Source organism: Thermobia domestica, chromosome 13 (genome assembly GCF_964235325.1).
Source record: "Thermobia domestica chromosome 13, izTheDome1.hap1.1, whole genome shotgun sequence".
NCBI lineage: Eukaryota > Metazoa > Arthropoda > Insecta > Zygentoma > Lepismatidae > Thermobia > Thermobia domestica.
In genome coordinates, this window is record NC_137466.1 from 180759632 (window position 1) to 180780358 (window position 20727).

The following is a 20727-nucleotide window of genomic DNA, read 5'->3' on the forward strand; positions in this document are numbered from 1 at the left end:
CAAGTAAAAAATCTGGCTGGTCTAACCTAGTTGGTTTAAGTCCTCCTGAAATAACTGGCAGAGGTTCACAATCAATTCGGGACAATCCGATCATCAAATTGCATCAATCAGTGATACTACAAGAAGCAGACAGACAAGGGGATAAGGCCAGACTTCTCGCCTCCTCATCTCCAATTCTAGATGCTTGGCTATAGGCTTTACCTTCACACAATCTGGGACTACACCTTTCAAATGCAAGTTTTCGTATTGCAGTTGCACTTTGCCTAGGGGTAGACATATGCGAATCACACAACTGCTTTAAATGTAGTACATCAGTCAACCAGAAAGGGCTACACGGTCTCTCTTGCATAGTTCCGGAAGACATGTGAGACATTCGAACGTGAATGACATTGTCTGGAGAGCACTCACATCAGCGGAAGTTCAATCTGTTCGTGAACCTCCGGGATGTAACAGATCTGACGGCAAAAGACCTGATGGCATGACGATGGAAGAGGGGAACGATTCTTCTCTGGGATTTCACCTGCTGTGACACTTTCGCGTCATCCAACCTTACTCTTTCGTCATCACGAGAATGAGCTATTGCAGCCCGCAGAGAATGTGAGAAAAGAAGAAAATATAAAGAACTCCTTTATAGGTACATGTTCGTGACCGTGGCTATTGAATCGAGCGGCACTTGGGGCCTCGAAGGTCTAAATTTCATCAAAGAAGCAGGCCAATGTATTGCACACGTTACTAGGGACAAACAGGCTACTAATTTTCTGATACAATGTATCAGCATCCTGGCGGGAGTTGCTGGACTCCTACCAGGCGCCTCCCCAGGTGGCGGATAGGGGAACGCCCATCAGATATGGTGGGTACCGGATATTTCCGGGGTGGACCAAAACCAGCACTGCTGCCTTGCAGTTAGTAGAGGTATCTACAAAGGCTAAGGGATGAGGACCCTGACAGAAAACTCCTGGTCCTCCTGGTTGGAGGTTAAGCGTTGGGCTAACAACCAACCTTGTAAAAAAGAACAAGTTCAGAAACTTCAACTTAAGCCTCGGATAGATAGGATGACGAGAACTAAGACGATGGCGGAGCGGGATCTGGCTATTGCGACATGGAATATACGAACAATGATGCAACCGGGTAAAATGCAAGAGATTCCTGATCAAATAGAGAAGTTTAACATCGATATAGCGGCGATGCAGGAAATTCGATGGAAAGGTAGTTCAAGGATTGACAAACCCGACTATGTTATGATGTAAAGTTGAACAATAGAGCAAATAGGGCAGTATGGAGTGGGATTTATGGTCAGGAAGAGACTAATGAAAAATATTCTACAATTTGAACCTGTAAATGAACGAATATGCAAACTAAGAATTAAAGGAAAATTTAAGAATATAACACTTGTTTCGGCATATGCCCCAACAGAGGAAACAGAGGAATTTTACGATAACTTGGAGAAAGTCTGTGACCAAACACTAAAATATGACATGCTACTCGTTTTAGGAGACTTTAACGCAAAAATCGGGAAGGAAGAGTTTCAGGAAAAAGTAGCGGGAAGATATACACTCCACGAGGAAAGCAATGAAAATGAGATCAAACTAGGGCAGTTTGCAGAAAAAAAAAAAAAAAAACTGCTAATAAAAATCACATGCTTTCCACACAAAGACATCCATCTTGGAACATGGAAATCCCCCGATAATAATACAATAAACCAAATAGATCATGTATTCGTAAATAGAAGATGTGCCACCTCAATTATGGATGTAAGAAGCTGTCGAGGCCCAAATTGTGATTCAGATCATTATGTAGTGAGAGCTAAGGTAAGAGAGAGAATAAGCAAATGGCATGGGATAAAGGGCAAAAGAAGAAGGAAATGGAACATCGATAACTTCAAAGATGAACAAACTAAGGAAAAGTATAAAACGACAACAAGGGAAAGAATAAGAAAGGCAGTAATTCCGGAAGAACAGGCAGAACAAGTGGAACAAAGGTGAAAGGCGATTTAAGTGGTGTTAAAGAAGACAGCAGAAGTGATAGGAAGACAAAACAAAACATCGAATAGGGACTGGTTTGATGATGAATGTAGAGAGATAACACAAAAGAATAAAGAAAGGAAGAAAATGCTTGAAGGAGAAACAAGAGGAAATTATGAAAAGTATATAGAACTGCGGCATGAAGCAAATAAAGTCTGCAGAAGAAAAACGAGGGACAGCTTAAAACATACCCTAGAAGAGATCGAGCAACTAAGCCGAGAGAATGAGATAAGAAAGCTCTATGCAGCAATTAATAAAATGCTGAAGGGATACCAGCCTAGGACTACGGGTTGTAGAGATAAAAATGGGAAGGTATTGGAAGAAGATAAGGTGATGGATAGATAGGCCGAGTACTTCCGTGAACAGCTGAATATAGAAGAGATAAGGGACGACCAACAAAATGAAGAGCAGAAACTATACGAATCACAACGCGATGAGAAAGAAAGAGTAGCCAACCCAACTGAGAAAGAAATATGCGCAGCAATTAAGAAACTGAGAAATAATCGAGCACCCGGCGAAGACGACATCATCGCAGAAATTGTTAAATATTCCGCACCTGAAGTTAAACAAGAAATTCACAAGCTTATAAAAGTGATATGGGAGGAAGAAAGAATGCCCAGCAGCTGGAAAATAGGAATAATATGTCCAATTCACAAGAAAGGTAACAGGTTGGATTGCACAAACTATAGAGGAATCACATTACTTAACATAGCATACAAAATAATGTCCACTGTAATAAACGAAAGACTGCGGAAATACTCTGAGAATATAATTAGGGAATATCAAGCAGGATTTAGGCCCAACAGAAACACGACGGATCAGTTATTTACATTAAAACAAATAGTAGAGAAACATCAGGAACATATGTTACTTTGCCCACGTTATTTATAGATTTTAAGAGTGTTTTCGACAGCTCTAATAGAACGACCCTGATTAACACATTGAAGGAATTTGGCATACCTAGGAAATTGGTGCGATTAATAGAAATGACAATGGAACAAACAAAAGCCAAGGTGAAAATAGGAGACAATATAATAGACTCATTTGAATATAATGGTAGAGTCAAACAAGGAGATGGTCTCTCGACGACACTATTCAATATAGCCTTACATTGAGCAATAAAATAGAGAAACGAGGAACCGTATTCACCAAACTGAGCCAGATATTAGCCTACGCAGATGATGTTACAATCACAGCGAGAACTGAAACAAGTATACATCAAATTGGAAAAAGAGGCTGGAAAAATGGGATTAAGAGTCAACGTAGGAAAAACTAAGTACATGATAATATCCACAAAAATGAAAGAAAGGAACATAACGTAATTGAAGATACAAAACAAGACCTTCGAGGCTGTAAGAAGCTTTAAATACGGTATCTAGGTATGACACTGAACAATCAAAACAGAACGAGTGATACAATACAGGAAAGAATACAAGCAGGGAACAAAGCATATTGTAACATGCAGCTGCTGAAGAGTAAATTAATTAGTAAGGGCACAAAAATGAAGATTTATAAAAATAATGATTCGGCCGGTAATAACCTACGGGGCGGAAGTATGGACCATGACGAAGCGGAATGAAAACATGCTCAGGATATTTGAAAGAAGAATTATAAGAAAAATTTACGGACCCATGAAAGAGGGCGACGAATGGAGAAGAAGAACTAATGAGGAAATAACTGATATACTGGGGAATCAGGATATAGTTAAGTTCATTAAGGCTCAACGGTTTTAAGATGGTTTGGACATGTGGAAAGAATGACGGCTGACAGACTACCGAAGAAAGTCACAAACAGAGGAAGAGGAAGACCCAAGTCGCGATGGATTGACGATGTAAGGAGAGATCTGGAAAAGATGAAGATAAAAGGATGGGCTAACAGATTGAAGAACCGTGACGAATGGAGGCTAATAGTTGAGAAGGCCAAGGCTCACATAGGGCTGTAGCGCCGAGTAGTAAGGTAATGTATCAGCATAGCAGTTCAGCAAGGCAATGTGGCTTCCATTTTAGGTACATTACCTCCTGGCAAATTTCCTTTTATAACTATGCAGAATTTGCTGTTTTCTCATATCATTTTCCGCTCTTTCTTTTCTATGCACTATCGTTATATCTTTTTTTCTTTTTCACCTTCTCTCTTTTACTTTCATGTCTTTCACAATTACCACATGATTTTGTATATCGGGAGATTATATATATATATATATATATATATATATATATATATATATATATAACGACGTATTGTACAGAACGCTTTACCAAGAACAGTTCTACCGGATAGAAGTTGAGTTGAGAGAGAGCTTAATTCATATATCAAAATGTAAATTAATATACTGCTATCATTTGAAAAAAAATGTATATGTATGTATATATGTATTCTTCAAATAAGTTCTTACATAAAGTGACAAATTCAACTTGACCTATAACTGCTGACCTACCAGGCTTCCACCAGCACCCACTGGTTTCACAACAGTGATATTACTGCACGAGTAGATATAAAAGTTAATAACAGGATTTCAAATTTCAAAACATTTTTTTTCTTTGAATGAGTTTGTTAAAAGAAAAAAGAAAAAAATTGTACATGCAAACTTTTGTAAACTGAAACTTAAAATGCAGACAGAGCATGGTGAAGAATGTTACTAAATGCATGTACTCTTAATTTGTAACTACCTACAGTAGTTGAAGATCAACGAGGAATGTCTCATAATTACCATCCATAAGCAATGTCTCATAATTATCCTCACTGACCCTATCTGTTTCGAAATATGAGAGAAAAAAAATTTTCAATCGTAATCTTAGAAATAAAAACACGTTAAGGTATTTATTTCTTTAAATATTTCATGTGTCTCTAGCTACTATTAGCAAACATTTTAATCGCATACTTACATTTCCAATACGCCATTTCCTTTCGTGCTCATTACCCTATGGAAACTTGGATAACTTGTGTAGAAGTTCCAATCATCCCCCGACGGTAAACTATTTGCTGCTTTTGCCGACTGAAGAAGAGCCTGATATCCATCCTACAAAGAAAGGTATCAACACATTGTTACTGCTTATTACACATGTGTATACACACCGCTTATAAATATATTGCCAGACTCATTCCTCAAAGGCTTGCGTTATATAATTGTTTACAAGACGAAACCAACAGGATTACAACACCTCATACAAACCCAAGTAGCAGTTCGGAAATAACTTCTGACAAAACGACGACAGCCAGTGAAATCAAAGCCAATGCTCCTCTTCTCATGTAGTATGGGAGAATATGTAGGGAACGTTGCAGGTTGGTGCTAGTTTTACTTGGTCGTAAACATTGTCTACATGAATAATTTCCATTGTGGTACTTTATATTCTGACGCAGATAGCGTTGGTGAATCATCAAAATGGCCGCCACTAAAAAGTGTAGGTCCCGTATTTTTTGTCCGATTTTGATTAAATATGCCTCATCTGAAAGATCTTGCTGAGGAAAATACGACTGTTTATGTAGCCTTTTGATGTAAAACCAATAGTTTCCGAGATAAGTAACGAAATGTATTTTTGGCTTCATATGTCAAGTTGGATACATATATTTTACTGCAAAACAGTTAATTTTCATCCGACTGTCATGCGACAGACGTCATATAAAAAACTAATACTTAAGAGAAAAATCGTTATTTGAAATTGTCATAAAATCAACAGTTTTCGAACAAAATGACAAAATAAATTGTTAAATCTTTGAACACTATATTTGTAAGTATTACTGTTGTAATTCTTTCCCTGAATTTGATTAATTGCACGTTCTGTCATGAAAACTATAGGTGCTATATATTAAGACATTAGTGTTTAAAATCAGTACCATCATTAAATACATGTTTTAAATCACTGTATTTCGTTGAAAATATTTCTTAAGGCCATTCAACATAATTTTGAGAGAAATCGTTCCTATGCGAAATCGTCTTCCATGTCAAACTCGATATTTTTAATCATCATATGTCAGTAATTATCACAAAGTTCTTCGTTTCCTTCGCACTCACACATTTCAGTACATGGCAGATTATGTGAAATATTTACATTATGGGTAATCAGGTCCGTATTTACATATTGTGCGCCCCTGTGCTCTAAATAATTTGCCGTCCCCTCCCGCACGAACTTTTGTCTTAAATAAGAAAACAAGTTGTGATTTTTCAAATATACCATATTTTGTTGAGTAGCAGTTTAGGTATTACAAGTTATAAAATTTACAACGTACTTTCAAATGGCCTAATTCTCTAAATGATGATTATGATGTTGTGTTAGATAGATGGACCGTAATATTAGGTGCTTGAATTAATTCTCGCTGTTGATGAACAGAGGGCAGTATGTGTACTATTGCAACACAGCGGACTATTGGAAGTGCCAGGATACCTATTTGGAAGTGCTATCCTTGGGCTATCAGAACATTTCTTTTCAGTCTGCTTCCAACTTAAGAAGTCTGCTGCACAAATCTATCGTTTGCTAGTGGAGCGTATGGAGAGCATGCTCTATCAGAAACAACGTGTAGAGAATAGTTTCGTCGATTCAAAGACAATGATTTTAACTTGAGCGACAAAGTGCGTCCTGGTCAACCGAAAAAGTTTGAAGATGGGAACTTAGAGGCATTACCGGAAGAAGATTCATCTCAGACGCTTGAACAGTTGTGTCAAATTCTAAATGTTGATGAATGAACTGTTAGTCAGCGTATAAAATCCATCGGAATGATCCAAAAAGTGGGAAACTGGGTGCATATAACTTGATGGAAAGAGATTTGGTAAAACGTTTTACCATTTGTGAAGTGCTGCTTCAAAGACATAAACGGAAGACTTTTTGCATCGCATTGTAACCGGCGATGAAAAATGGATTTGTTACGACAATCCCAAGCGCAGAAAATCATGGATGAGGCTCGGAGAACCATCAACATCACGCCAAAACCAGACATTCATGGAAAGAAAATCATGCTGTGCATTTGGTGGGATCACGACGGTGTGGTTTATTATGAGCTGCTTCCACCGGGTCAAACGATGAATGCTGATCGTTACTGAATACAATTACTGCATTTGAATCAAGCACTTCAAGAAAAACAACCGGAGTATGCTCAGAGACACGACAAAGTGATTCTGCTCTAGGACAATGCCACACATCATGTTGCAAATGTAGTGGAAAAAACTTTAGAGGGATTGCGATGGGATGTCTTACCCCACCCGCCATATTCACCAGAAGTCGCCTCTGCCGACTACCATTTGTTTCGATCCATGCAGCAGACCTTTCTGACCAACAAACACTTCAGAATTGTTGAAGATATTCCAAACTGACTCGCTGGATGGATTGCCTCAAAGGAACCCACATTTTTCTATCGCGGAATACATTTCTTTCCCGAAAAGTGAGTAAAGGTTGTAGCTGCTGAGGGACAGTACTTTCAGTAGAAGGTATTGTTCTGTTCTTATGGAATGACAATATTATCACTGATATAAAAACAGCGGGAATTAATTCAAGCACCCAATAGATAAAAGCATGAAATTTTAATATGTTTTACAGCTCTCAGAGAAATGATTCAAATGACAATTCAAATGTTCCAGGTCACACCTGAGCTGAGATATGGAGGTGCAAAGTCCCCATAAGAATAACATGGGGCATTTTTAAAATAATCGAAACCGACTGATATTAGAGTTGAATCCATTGTTTTTGCTGTCGCTGAGATGAATAGTGACAGTTTTAATCCAATTAAACTTCAAGGTCATACTCCACTCCCCAGGGAGGGGGCCAGATCTTAAAAGTACTCGAAAACGATATATATTAGTGTTAAATTCAGTTTTTGAGGTCGCTGAGTTTAACGATATCAGTTTTCATGATGTTCAAGTTCATTCTCATCCCTTATGATGGAAGTGGAAGGGAATGGCATTTTCAAAATAATCAAATAAGCTAGCTAATTAGTAACTACTCTAATTAGAGCAAATTAAACACATTAACATACTGTATTTTCTCATGCTTGTGCGGATGTCTGCTAGTTTTAAATATTACTTTGTTGTGAATCTTTTAAAAAATCCGAAAATTTGCTGCCCCCTAAACTCTGCCGCCCTGTGCTCGAGCACAGAATAGCACTTACCTAAATACGGGCCTGTGTGTAATTCATTATCTTCCGGCACCAACATCTAATCAAGTGCAAAACTGAATCTGGAACACATGACCTCTCACAGCGAACAAGACAGAACGTATGTTCCCAACTTCCAACTGCCATCCGGAATTTTTTGCACCGAGGCTATTTAATATGGAACATTTCCTTTAAAGTGAAATGCTACATGAGTTTATATCCAAAACAAGTACCCGATCGGGAACCGAACTCGAGATATAAACACAAGAAGCACTGTTCGAGTGCTGCAGGATTACTGTTATACCTACAAATCCACTCGTTACTTTTAGAGCTCTATTTTGATGTTTCCAAGATTCGTCAGCTTCAAGAGCATTGAATGGTTTACTTGTTCTCTCTACAACCCAATTTCCTTTGTTAAACTCTCTCCATAATAAAGGATCTGAGATTTTAAACTGCTCATTTGAACAAGACAAAGAGTTAACATGGCTGAATAGTTATGAAAGTCCAACGCAGAAAACGGAAGCATTACTTCTTCTGCTGCAACGTGTTCTATGCAATCACTGCTGCGTATTGATTTCATAAAATTCAGCGACCATTATCATATATTCACGAAGCATTTGAAATTTGCGGTTTATCAATGGCTATATTTATTCTACCTCACCAAAGACAACTATCTTGCAAAGACATAAGTACTATAGTTGAAGATACAAAATAACTTTCTCTCTTCATATAACGCCTTGCAATACAATAACACAAAATGATAAATGTAAATAAGTGAAGAAATAACTTGCTGAATGATAAAGTAAAAATCTACTATTTACTGCTTAAAGCTATAGGGTACATATTAAACAAATGTCAGTACTACCGGGAAATATCCTATTACTCATGGTACAAAGGTAAGTCTACTGATATTTAGAAATCTACTAATTTACAAATAGGGGTAAAATCTACCAATCTACAAAAAAAAAAAAAAAAAAAAAAAAAAAAAACGCAGTATCTAAACTTATTTATGCGCATGCTATATCTTTAACAAATCGATATCGAGTTGTAGATAAATGTATAACGTTTCGTGAATTGATCGATTCTAGAATATTATAAATTAAAGACTTAAAAGTGGGCTATGTTGAACAAACAACTGTTATGCTGCTTTGTATAATATAATGTGTTCATGTTGCTTTTGTCTCTAAATTGTATTCTGCTTGACATGGAATAAATGCTTTCGAGTTACAACTTTGTTTTCATTTAATAGTGAGTGTTAATGGTAGTGCGCTTCATTTGGATTGAGATAAAGCTTGCGCTGTCCTAGCGAAAGTAGAGAAACGACGATTGTTTACTATTAGGAATTAGCATTATCCACAGACAGTGTCGCTATTATAATATTATTATTATTATTACTTTGAATAAATGCTCCTTAGATGTTACTACTAATTCAACAATTTATTTCAATATACCTGTGGAATATATTTTGACGAGAGACGCTTACTGTACTAAAGAGATCGAATCAAGAATTACCATAGCCAAAGAAGCATTCAATAAAACAAGGTTATTCTTAACTAGTAGTCTTAATATGGACTAGGAAGTAAGTTGCTCAAGTGGTATATACTAGACTGTATGATTCAGAGACTTGGACATTACGGAAGTTAAGACAAGAAATACGTATTTAGAGAGCTTCGAAATATGGTGTTGGAGGAAGACGGAGACGATAAAATGGACGGAGAGAGTAACAAACTAAGATGTTTTCAAACGGTTAGGAGAGAAGAGGACGCTTTTAGCCAGCATCTCTTGTAGGAAGACAAACTGGATTCGACACATCCTGCGAAGAAATTGTCTTCTTCATACCGCATTAGAGGGAAAGATGGAAGGAAAGCGAAGAGTAGGAAGAAGAAACTGATCGATCATTTGAAAAACAAAAGAAAATATTGGGAGTTAAAAGAGGGAGCTGAAGATCAAGAAACGTGGAATAAACATTTTCTGCCCCGAACCTAAGAAAGAAAGAAATTAAAACCTCCTTAATCCTAGAACCTGACAACATGCAGAATACTTAATAATAAAAATAAAAATACGCCTAATATATATACTAGAACAACAGCTTCCTAATCCTTTACATTCACTCCTCAGACTCTTATGATATCTCACAAAAACTTTAAATCGCCAACATATGTTAAACATTTTAGAAGTTCCTGCAGTTGTACAAGATGTCGTCACGTTAAGTTTTTCTTCCTTTAAATGATATACTGATGTATTTTAGTGCTATTTTGATGCCGATTCAGAATCCGGATCCACATATTTGTAAAATTTACAAACGTAATTCGTAATACTTTAATAGACAAGTATGTAAGTAATCAAAATATAATATGTTTTAACCTGAGAGATGAATATCTACATAGAAATACACTTGAGATGAATATCTACATAGAAATACACTCATGAAAAACTAACATGTTAAGCACATATTCGTCCATAAGGCAAAGATTAACCACAGTGTATATATATATACAGTAAGTAAAGTAAGGTGAAGTTAAAAACGAAATATTTCAGTTTAACGTCCTTCGGTAATGTCGTGTTAGCTAAAGGAGACGGTAACGATAAGAGTGAATGAAATGGTGGAATGAACGTGAAGTTAAATATGTGAAGGCAGTGTGCTAACCCATGATGCGTAATGTCAAATTTACTTGGGGCGTTCAGAAATGATTGGTACTATATTGAATTTGTTTTCACAGGAATCATTTATTGAACAAACGATTACAGTTTATTTTAGAGGTATTCCCCGGCAATGTCTATGCACCTTTGACACCGTTCTGGAAGCTTCATTATTTGTGTAGCAAACCATTCTTTGGGGGTATCTCTCTGCCACTGGCGGACAAATGCGTGGAGTTCATCATTTGTGCTGAACATTTTACCTCTCATGTCCTCTTTCATTGTGTCGAATAAAGCATGGTCGCTAGGAGCCAGATGCGGCAATACACTAAACCCTAGTTCATGCACTGTAGCAACTGTCTGACGACTGTCATGTGGCCGTGCATTGTCGTGTTGGAGAAGAATGCCACGGCCCCATTTTCCTTGTCGGCGTTGTTGGATGCGTCGGCGGAGTCTATGCAGTGAACTGCAGTAGCTCTCACTGTCGATGGACGTATTGGGAGAGAGCCATTCCACCAGCAGTATCCCATCCTGATCCCAGAAAACGGTCGCCATTTGTTTCCGCACGAATAGTCCCATCCGTGCCTTCTTGGGACGAGGGTTTCCAGTATGCATCCATTTCATGGACTGGCGTTTCTTCTCTGGAATTTCGTAGAGGAACCAAGTTTCGTCGACGGTGACCAGACGCTCAAATAACTCGGTCGGATTTTCACTGTACTGTTGCATCAACTGCTGGCAAATCTCCACACGCTTGTGTTTCTGTGCAACGGTGAGGTCATGAGGCACCCATTGTGCACACACTTTGTGCAGCTTCAAATCCTCATGAATGATAGTGTAGAGGGAACCCCGTAATAGACCTGTTTCTCTAAACGTGATTCTCCCGTGCTCCACTATCAAATCATTCACTAGCGCGGCACTGCTTGGTCTGCGTGCAGTTGCAGGACGCCAATGTGCTTTTGTTTTTTGCAGTACTGTCCTTGCCCACCTTGAATTCGGATACCCAAGGAAATACGGATCTGCGACTTGGTGCTGTGTCTCCACATACGGCTAATAATCTGTTGTGGATGTCTGAAGTATTCACTCCTTCACTCCAGAGAAACCACTGCCCTGACTCATTTACAGGGTTGGCAAAAACCATGGTTTTTATTAAAAAAAACGGTTTTTTTGGTTTAAACCAGGTTTTTTTTGGTTTAAACCAGGTTTATTTGGTTTAAATAATTTGCTCTATATATTCATATCATATATGGACAGAAATAAGTTTGTTTCGCCTTGATGTTATTATGCAACAACCGGGTTGTGCTGGAAGGGGTCACATAAGCTTAAAGCGGAATAAAAACTGCTTCTCGAGTTACATCCGAGAGAAATTGTCCTCCATTTGAACTCGGAACCAGGGCTAATTGGCCACAAATGCGCTACGTCTGCCGACTCACTCACGAAGGAATCCTGATAAAAATACGTTGTACTGATCTTTACATGTTTCTTAATATAACTGTCAAGAGTCATTTCAGAAGGACAAAAAGATACACAGTTGCACAAGTGAAACCATTATACAGAATTACATATGGACAATTTCAAAGTACTACGGAGTACAGAAGAACTAGTTTAGTTCATGTTAGTTAACAACGACTTTTATTGGTCCAAATTAAAGAAATACAACGACTTAATTTGCATATCAGTAAGAAAAGTGTATAAAGATACGAATTATTTGAGTCCACTTTGGCTCAGACTCATTTATACATAAATATATACCAAAGATACTTCTCATTTCACTAAATGCCTCTCGTGGGGTCTGTATGACCTCCCCCCTTCACACACACACAAAAGTACGGCATTTCGATGTATTTTATCAATAGTAAACATTGAAACGAAACAATATTTAGAATTTTTCTTTGATTGCAATTACACAACAATAATAACTACAAAAAAATCACAAAACACATTTATAAACTTATATATATATATATATAAAAGTTGCTTTTGTAGTATAATCTTTTTGAGTAATGAATGGGGAATTTAGGTCTGAATATAATACGAATAATATACGGGAGTGAAACGTGATAACCCACAAATGTGTGTTCATCAAGATTTTACAAACACTTACACTTTTACGAATATTTTTCGTTTTTTGGTTTAAACCAGCCAACCCTGCTCATTTAAGCAGCATTCGTGGTTTTTAGCGGATCCTAGCACAAGTTGGTTAGTGGTTTTTGCACAATCTTTTTATGGCTACGGAACAGGGTTGGCAAAAACCATGGTTTTTATTGAAAAAACAGGTTTTTCTGGTTTAATCCCAGTTTTTTTGTTTAAATAATTTGCTCTATGTATTTATATCACATATGGACAGAAATAAGCATATTTCGCCTTGGTGTTAGTATGCAACAACCGGGTTATGCTGGAAGGGGTCACATGAGCTTAAAGCGGAATCCAAACTGCTTCTCGGCTTACATCCAAGAGAAATTGTCCTCCATTTGAACTCGAAACCGGGACTAATTGGCCACAAATGCGATACATCTGCCGACTCACTCACGAAAGATTTTTGATAAAAAATACGTTGGACTAATCTTTACATATTTGTTAATATAATTGACAACAGTCATTATAGAAGGACAAAAAGATAAACAATTGCACAAGTGGAACCATTATACAGAATTACATATGGACAATTTCAAAGTACTACAGAGTACAGAAGAACTAATTTAGTCCAAGTCAGTTCACTACGACTTTTATTAGTCCAAGTTAAAGAAATATAAAGACTTTCTTTGCATATCAGTAAAAAAAAATGAATAAAGATACGAATTATTTGAGTCCACTTTGTCTCTGGCACATTTATACATAAATAGCTACCAAAGATTCTTATGATTTCAATAATTGCCTCTCGCGCGGTTTCTATGACCCCCTCCCAAAAAAGTACGGCATTTCGATGTATTTTATCATAGTAAACACTATTAAAACTAAGCAATATTTAGAATTTTCCTTTGGTTGCATAATAATAACAAACTATAAAAAATCACAAAAGAAACATCCATAAAGTTACATAAAAAAAGGTTGCTTTTGTAATATAATCTCTTTGAGTGATAAATGTGGAATTTAGGTCTGAATATAGTACGAGTAATATATGGGAGTGAAACGTGATAACACACAAATGTGTGTTCATCAAAATTTTGCGAATAGTTACACTTGTACGAACATTTTTCGTTTTTTTGGTTTAAACCAGTTTTTTTTTTTTTCTTGAAAAAACCAGATGCTTTAAACCACCTTCGTTTAAACCGGCCAACCCTGCTACGGAAACTAAAATTTTCATAAAGTGAATCTGTATTGAAGAATGCAAATCTACACTCCAAAAAATATTGTTTAAGATACTTGGACTCCATTTAATTACCGGTACCGTACTCAAAGAGAAGCATATATGCAATGAAAAACTATAAATTTATGGTGTTGATTCGGATTCTCAACCTGCACCGTTATTTTCTTGAAGTATGCATAAATAAATGGGGTTAACTGCTCTATCGCCGGACCAATTTTAGAAAATTTACTAGGTGAATTGGAGAAGTTATTTTGGTTTGTGAGGAAAAGTGAGTGATAGTAACGTTAGGGGAATAGTTGAAGTTAAGAAAATACTTGTTGTTCTTAGTTGTTTTTGATGTTGTAAGCGGCACTATATATGGAGGTGGAAGGGGCTATTTGGCGGAGAAATACACCTGTTATGATATATGGAAAAGACAGTGTGGAAGTAGTGCGTAAATGACAAGATTGTGACATATCGTGTTTGCGTTTTATCGAGTTATACTAAAATAAGGAAGTGTCAGTTGCTGAAATTGTGTGACAGGCATAGTCTATTAAACATGCGAATAGTTTATTGTAAGTTCCAAAACGAACTGAAACCACAGAAAAGAGGAACATCCAATCGAATCTAACTTAATCAAGTGCATTTTGGTACTTTTTTGGATGGCATTTAGCATCCCACCCAAAGCTGTACAACACATAAACCATGCAATTTATGAGATATAAAATGTTCATCCAATACCGTTCTTTATGCGTACACCCACCGCCGCTAACGCGCCTGCTCCCTACAGATCCACCCACTCGCTTTCGCTCGAGACTCCATTCTGCGCTCCTGTCTAACTCGGTTGGATAACATTCGTGCTTTTTAATGGCCACCTAGTACAAGTTGGTTCGTGTTTTATGCACCAGTTTTTGTCATACTTCCACACTGTATTTCGAACAACAATCACTACCAAATTGGACCAGGGTTATAACTTAGTAGTTTGAGAGAGAAACTAAATAATATTCCTTTTCTTTTCTTTCTTTTTTCAATTTTCGTGTGGTCCAGCGATACAGCATTAATACTAATACCTACGTACCTCATGGATAACGTGCGTGTAAACTGACATGCTATAAAAACGATTATTCATGAAAAAACACCCAATCTGTGCTAGTTGGTTACAGTAAGAATTCAAGCTAAGCCCGTTCAGAGCAGGGCTTAGAAGGTGCTGGATAAATTCTAATTACGAGGGGCTAGAATTACTTATTTCAAAAAATACAGCTGAGAAAGCGACAGCAAGTGAAGAGGTTAGAAGCCCCGCAGGGCTCGTTTTTTCTACCTTCATCACAATTTAGACAAATTGAAGGTACTCTGTTCTGGAACCCGTATTTACCTTCATCATTTATATTGTCTCCCCGCAATTAAATTAACGCATAGATGTTATTGTGATATAACCTCCTTAGGGAACACACGCCAAATGGCTATGGGAAACCACAAAAACCACTATTCGTTTGGAAAACACCCATCAACCAGAGCTAGTGTAGTTACTCACTTCAGCCGTAAAATCACCATGGACAATGTTTATCAGAAGGGGTCCAGCTATTTTTTCTAATAAATGTTACAATTTCGGTACTTTCTGTTCACATTAGGTTAGTTTCGGTTATGTTAGGTTACTTTATGTTAGATTATATTAGTGTAGGTATCCACCATAATTTCTGAACAAATGACAGAATTTCGCTTATTTCTATTAATAATCGGTTAGTTTAGATTAGTACAGGAGAGCATAAGTTTACGTTAGGTTATGTTAGGTCAGGTCAAAGTACTTGCATCTTCCATTTCTCCCGTAAATTTTGTATTTTTTACGTACTTCTGGACCCCGTCTGCTAACATTTACCATAACCATTTGTATGACAAAATTTCGTAAAACTGCGTCACAAATTTTACACAAAACATTAAATTTATATTCATCACATGTTGACATCCATCTTTGAGTCTGCTGAAACTTGTGCTTTGAAACATATGTCAGTGATCAAACAAAAGGAAAACTTCATAGAGCATTTAGCTCCGAAAGAATTTTATTATTATATTAATACATTATGATCTTCAGAAACTTACTTTAGTATAATCGTCGATAGTTCTGTAGCCTGGAATTATCTCTTCTACAGGCTCACATACAACTTCATCCATAGTGGCACTCTCTGCATCCATTCCAATTGCTATAAATTTTCCTACAGCACAAAACTGAAAAATACTTCAGTTACTGTGTAGTGTCATATACACACAATAAAATTCTTTGCAGTAAAAACAAATATCTACAATCCTACGCTAGTAATTGAAAAACCATTCACGTCTTCTTCTTCTTCTTTTAACATCCTAGGTAATTATAGGTAAAAGCATAATTATTATTATTATTATTATTATTATTATTATTATTATTATTTTAATATACGGTCGGTCGTTGTAAATTATGTCGACAAAATCACTAATGATTATAAAGATAGTAATTGATTAAGAAAAAATTGATAAGTATGAACGAACGTAATTGCCTGATTCCGAATAATTTATCAAAATTATCAAACTGTCTTGTGTATACGTCACTAGCATTATTATTTTAAATGAAAACAAAAATGTAAAGTGACAATTAGGAAAAGAAATCAAAATCGGGAAAAGGTAAAACTTAGGAAAGAAGTTCAATCAGTGAAAGGGATCTGAGTATCCAGATCGACAGGGCTAAATTTTATAACATCCTTGGCTAAAATAGTGGAGAAAAGTTGGAAATTTGCGTTGAAAGGGAAAAGACAAAGGAAGAAGTGAATATATAAACGAGCAAGCCCGTAGACAGCCAAAAAATGTAGGGGGGCGGCTGAGCTGAAGTTAGTGGGGCCGATCCAACCATGTGATCGTTCATCACCATATTATAGTTCATTTGCAATCCTACCGTAAAAATTTTAGGGAGGCCAGCAAAAATGTAGGGGCATCCGGGCCCCTAGACCTCCTGCATACGGGCCTGTGGACGAGTAAATGTACAGACAAAATAAATGTAAGTAGAGTGTATATGTCAAGAAAGGTCCACTTGACCCCCTTCCTGAACACAGCATCACGCAAGCTCAGCGTACGCAATGTGCACTATCGCTATCACTGTCGAACTCCCATGTCTAAACCTTTCGAACATTACAAATACCTAGGTTTTATCTGAATTTGCAATGCTACAGTGTGATCCTTTGCTCTATGCCTTGAGTTATGCTTTTAATTCTATACCACAATATTTATAATTGATTTATATGTGGCTGTCACAGTTTTTATTATTATTATTATTATTATTATTATTATTATTATTATTATTATTATTACCATTATAGATAATTCATTAAATTATTATATTCTAAAAGCATTACGATTTCAATTGGATATTCACTATATATATATATATATATGTATGTATATATATTCCTTAGATGTTTATTTCACATTGTCAGACTATATATGTAAATAAAGTTCCTGAATATCATCATGCTGTGTTAAGGAGATGTAATTTGAAATTGAGAACGTCCGGAGCCATACAGAGAGTCTTCCGTTATATATCATAAATAATTTATTTTTTAGTTTAACGTCCCACAGTAATGTTCCTTAGGCGATGGGATGATAAATGAAAGAAAGTGTTCTCGAAATTAAATTTTTGCGCTTTCACCGAAAATCGAACATGGGACCACGTGCACCAAAGGCGCAAGAGCTAGCCTTCAGATCAGATGGGAGGTTATGGGCAAATTTTGTTATTGTTCAAGACTTCCACTTCCAAGTTCTTCAAACAGAATTGTAATGTTTCTATACGGGAATATACAGCGCATACTCATCTAAGATTTTTAGTCTAGTGTACACTCACCTCAAATTTACGAAAGAACTAGTGTACACGAAGGTGAGTATACGCAATATTCTTAAACATGATCTGGCGTATATTCACCAAAAATTCTATCACATCATATCATTGCCTTTAAAGTTTATAAAATCTTAGTATGACTTATATCAATTGGTCAGTATTCACATCATGGCTATATAGTGTCCTTCATTTGTAAAAAGTATGTCAAAATGAAATTTCTAGTTTTACGTCCCATTCTCATGTTCTGTAGCCTACAGGAGATGGATGATTAAAGAAAGTGAATGTTAGCGAAATTAAATTTTGTGTTCTCCCACCTGGATTTGAACCCTGGAGCAAGTTCACCAAAGGCACATGCGCTAGCTACTAGACCAGCGGGGAGGGAAGATGAATATGAAAGTGAATATTTATGAAATCATTGCCGAAGTGATAATTAGGAGGAAACGGAAGAACCCCGAGAAAACCAACGGACACTACGTTATTCATAAGAAATCCACATAGTCAGGAATCGAAACAGGTAACCCTTGAACCAGAGTTTGCTATATTTAGCAACTAAGGTAAAATATAATTATGCATACGTGAAAACTCAGAAGTAATTGTTAATCTCAGTTTGCTGCACAATTAAAATGATAAAACATTTCTGCAACATATACTTTTGTTTTCATCCCTTGAAAACTTTCGTTCATCTGCATTGTAATGGGTGGTGGATTTAATACAATGAAAATGTATTATAATAAACTAATGAAACTAAAATTACTTTTGACTCACCATCTTTACTGTTTGAAAGAAGCTGGAGTAAAGATGTCCAAACGCATCTTCTCAACACCATGTAACACATACGCCCAATTCACACACAGTACACTTTTAAACATTGTTACACGAGCCACTGTTAAGTACCATCTGTCCAATTTTGAATTGAAAACTAATGATTTTTAAATTCTTAGTTTCAGTCACTAAAAACAAATAATATTCATACGTGATAAGTATTAACTAAAATAATAAATCGTTTATGTATACAATTGAAACTAAAGGTGAGGAAGTTAATGGATTCGCAATGAATTTAAGTTAATGGGACCTCTGCTGTTGCTTCCTTTTGGCCAATTGATTGACTCTTGGATGAAGCAAAGTAACAGCCAAACGTAAACAGTGAGAAAGTTGCAGCCGATACCTTTGTTTTGTTTTGAGAACAGTAATTGCCGAAAATGCTGTTTCACACAGATATGTCGAGGAAAAGCAAAGAAGAAATGGCATTGCTCTTTCATGTATTTCTGTCTATTCCGTCCTCATTTTTATCCAGAATTTGTAAATACTCGTAGATTTGTAAAGACATTCAAGCTCTCTGTCCGATGATAATTCAGTAAACTGTACTCTTTCCTTGTATGAAAGGTATGAATGCATATGGTCAACAAAAGGATTTATAATCCACATATTGCTCTCCCGAGGATCTTTACCTTTAGAATAATACTTTTCAAATGATGAAGAGAGCATCTTAAGATGACTGGTTATTATTTCTGACATGTCAACAACATCGACTTCAGTAATAAACCTGAAGAACGATTCAAAAATTTCAAAATTTCCTTCAGAAGCCATATTGAGCCAAAGTTCGATTTTCTTTTTGAACGTTCCTATTTTCTTGCAGGCACTAAATATTATTGTTTGTGAACCTTGAAGACACAAATTCAGTTCACTTATTGTGGAAAAAATGTTACTTAAATAAGCAAGCTTGGCTACCCATTCGTTGTCCTCAAGATAATGACTATAAGTGCTTTTCTTATTAGTAAGAAATAACTTCATTTCTCAATTCGTACAACCTTCTGAGAACCCTCTCCCTTGATAACCATCGAACTTCTGTATGGAAATGATGCTGATGATTAGGTCCGAGTTTCTCGCACAATAGTTTCAACAATCGTGTGTTCAAAGGGCTGTTATTAATAAATCTATTTCTTTTCACAGCATGCGAAAGAACTTCATTAAGTTCAGGTGTCATTTTCTTCGAAGCTAAATGTTCTCTATGTATGAAACAATGGGTTAGTATGTTGTCATGATTTGCTACTTCCTTTATTCTAGATGTCACTCCTGAATGTTTTCCGGTCAGAAAAGCAGCACCGTCGATACACACCATAACACAATTTTCCCACTCCAACCCTTTCATACGAACAAATGCTTGTAGTTTTGAGTTGATTTGAAGTTTAGCGTCTCTTTCACAGCGAGGCTATATGAGACGGGGCCTACTGATTAACGTGAAATCCGAACCACATGAGCTCCCGCCGGGAACCGAACCCGGGTCTCCCACGCCAAAGGCGCGTACGCTAACCGCTTAGCCAGGAAGGAGCTCTATGAACAAACGCATCGAATGCATTGAAAATTTCCGAGCTAGTAGTCTGATCTGGTAACTCACATACAATGAGTAAGTCCTCCTTGATGTCATCAACGGTATAATCAATATATATCGTACATAAGAAAGCAATATACTGTTGTTCTGGACGTCTGTTGATTCGTCAAGTTGTATGGCGAAAATTTGGATTTTTTAAAATATTTTCAATTATTTATGCTTCTGTATCCTCTGCCATATCGGAAATTCGTCTTTCAATCGTATCATTTGATAGAGGTATTTCCTTAATTTTGTTAGCTGCAGACTGACCTAAAACTTCATTACATGCTGCTATTAAAGATAGTTTAATGAGTTCTTCTCCAATGGAATAGGGTTTCTTGCACTTAGCGATCTACAGAGCAATTAAATAAGATGCTTTTAAAAGTGCCATACCTGTAGTTGAAGCTTGATTGATCGCCATTTTTGCAGTTTTAAGAGTTTGTTTTTTACGCATAAAAAACTCAACCGATTTGTCTTTTAAGTCCGA

General features: G+C 36.6%; 1 protein-coding gene across 1 annotated transcript in view; it reads right to left on the bottom strand.

The window, feature by feature from the left end:
• Rrp6 (exosome component Rrp6) overlaps positions 1–16365 on the bottom strand; it is a 65593-nt gene extending 49228 nt beyond the window's left edge. Inside the window, exons 1-2 of the mRNA XM_081737008.1 lie at positions 16114–16365; positions 4904–5037 (exon numbers count right to left, since the gene is read on the bottom strand). Coding sequence (XP_081593134.1) covers positions 4904–5037; positions 16114–16206 — 227 coding nt within the window. The 5' untranslated portion in view covers positions 16207–16365. The remainder of the gene's footprint in view (positions 1–4903; positions 5038–16113) is intronic.
• Positions 16366–20727: the final 4362 nt, after the last annotated feature.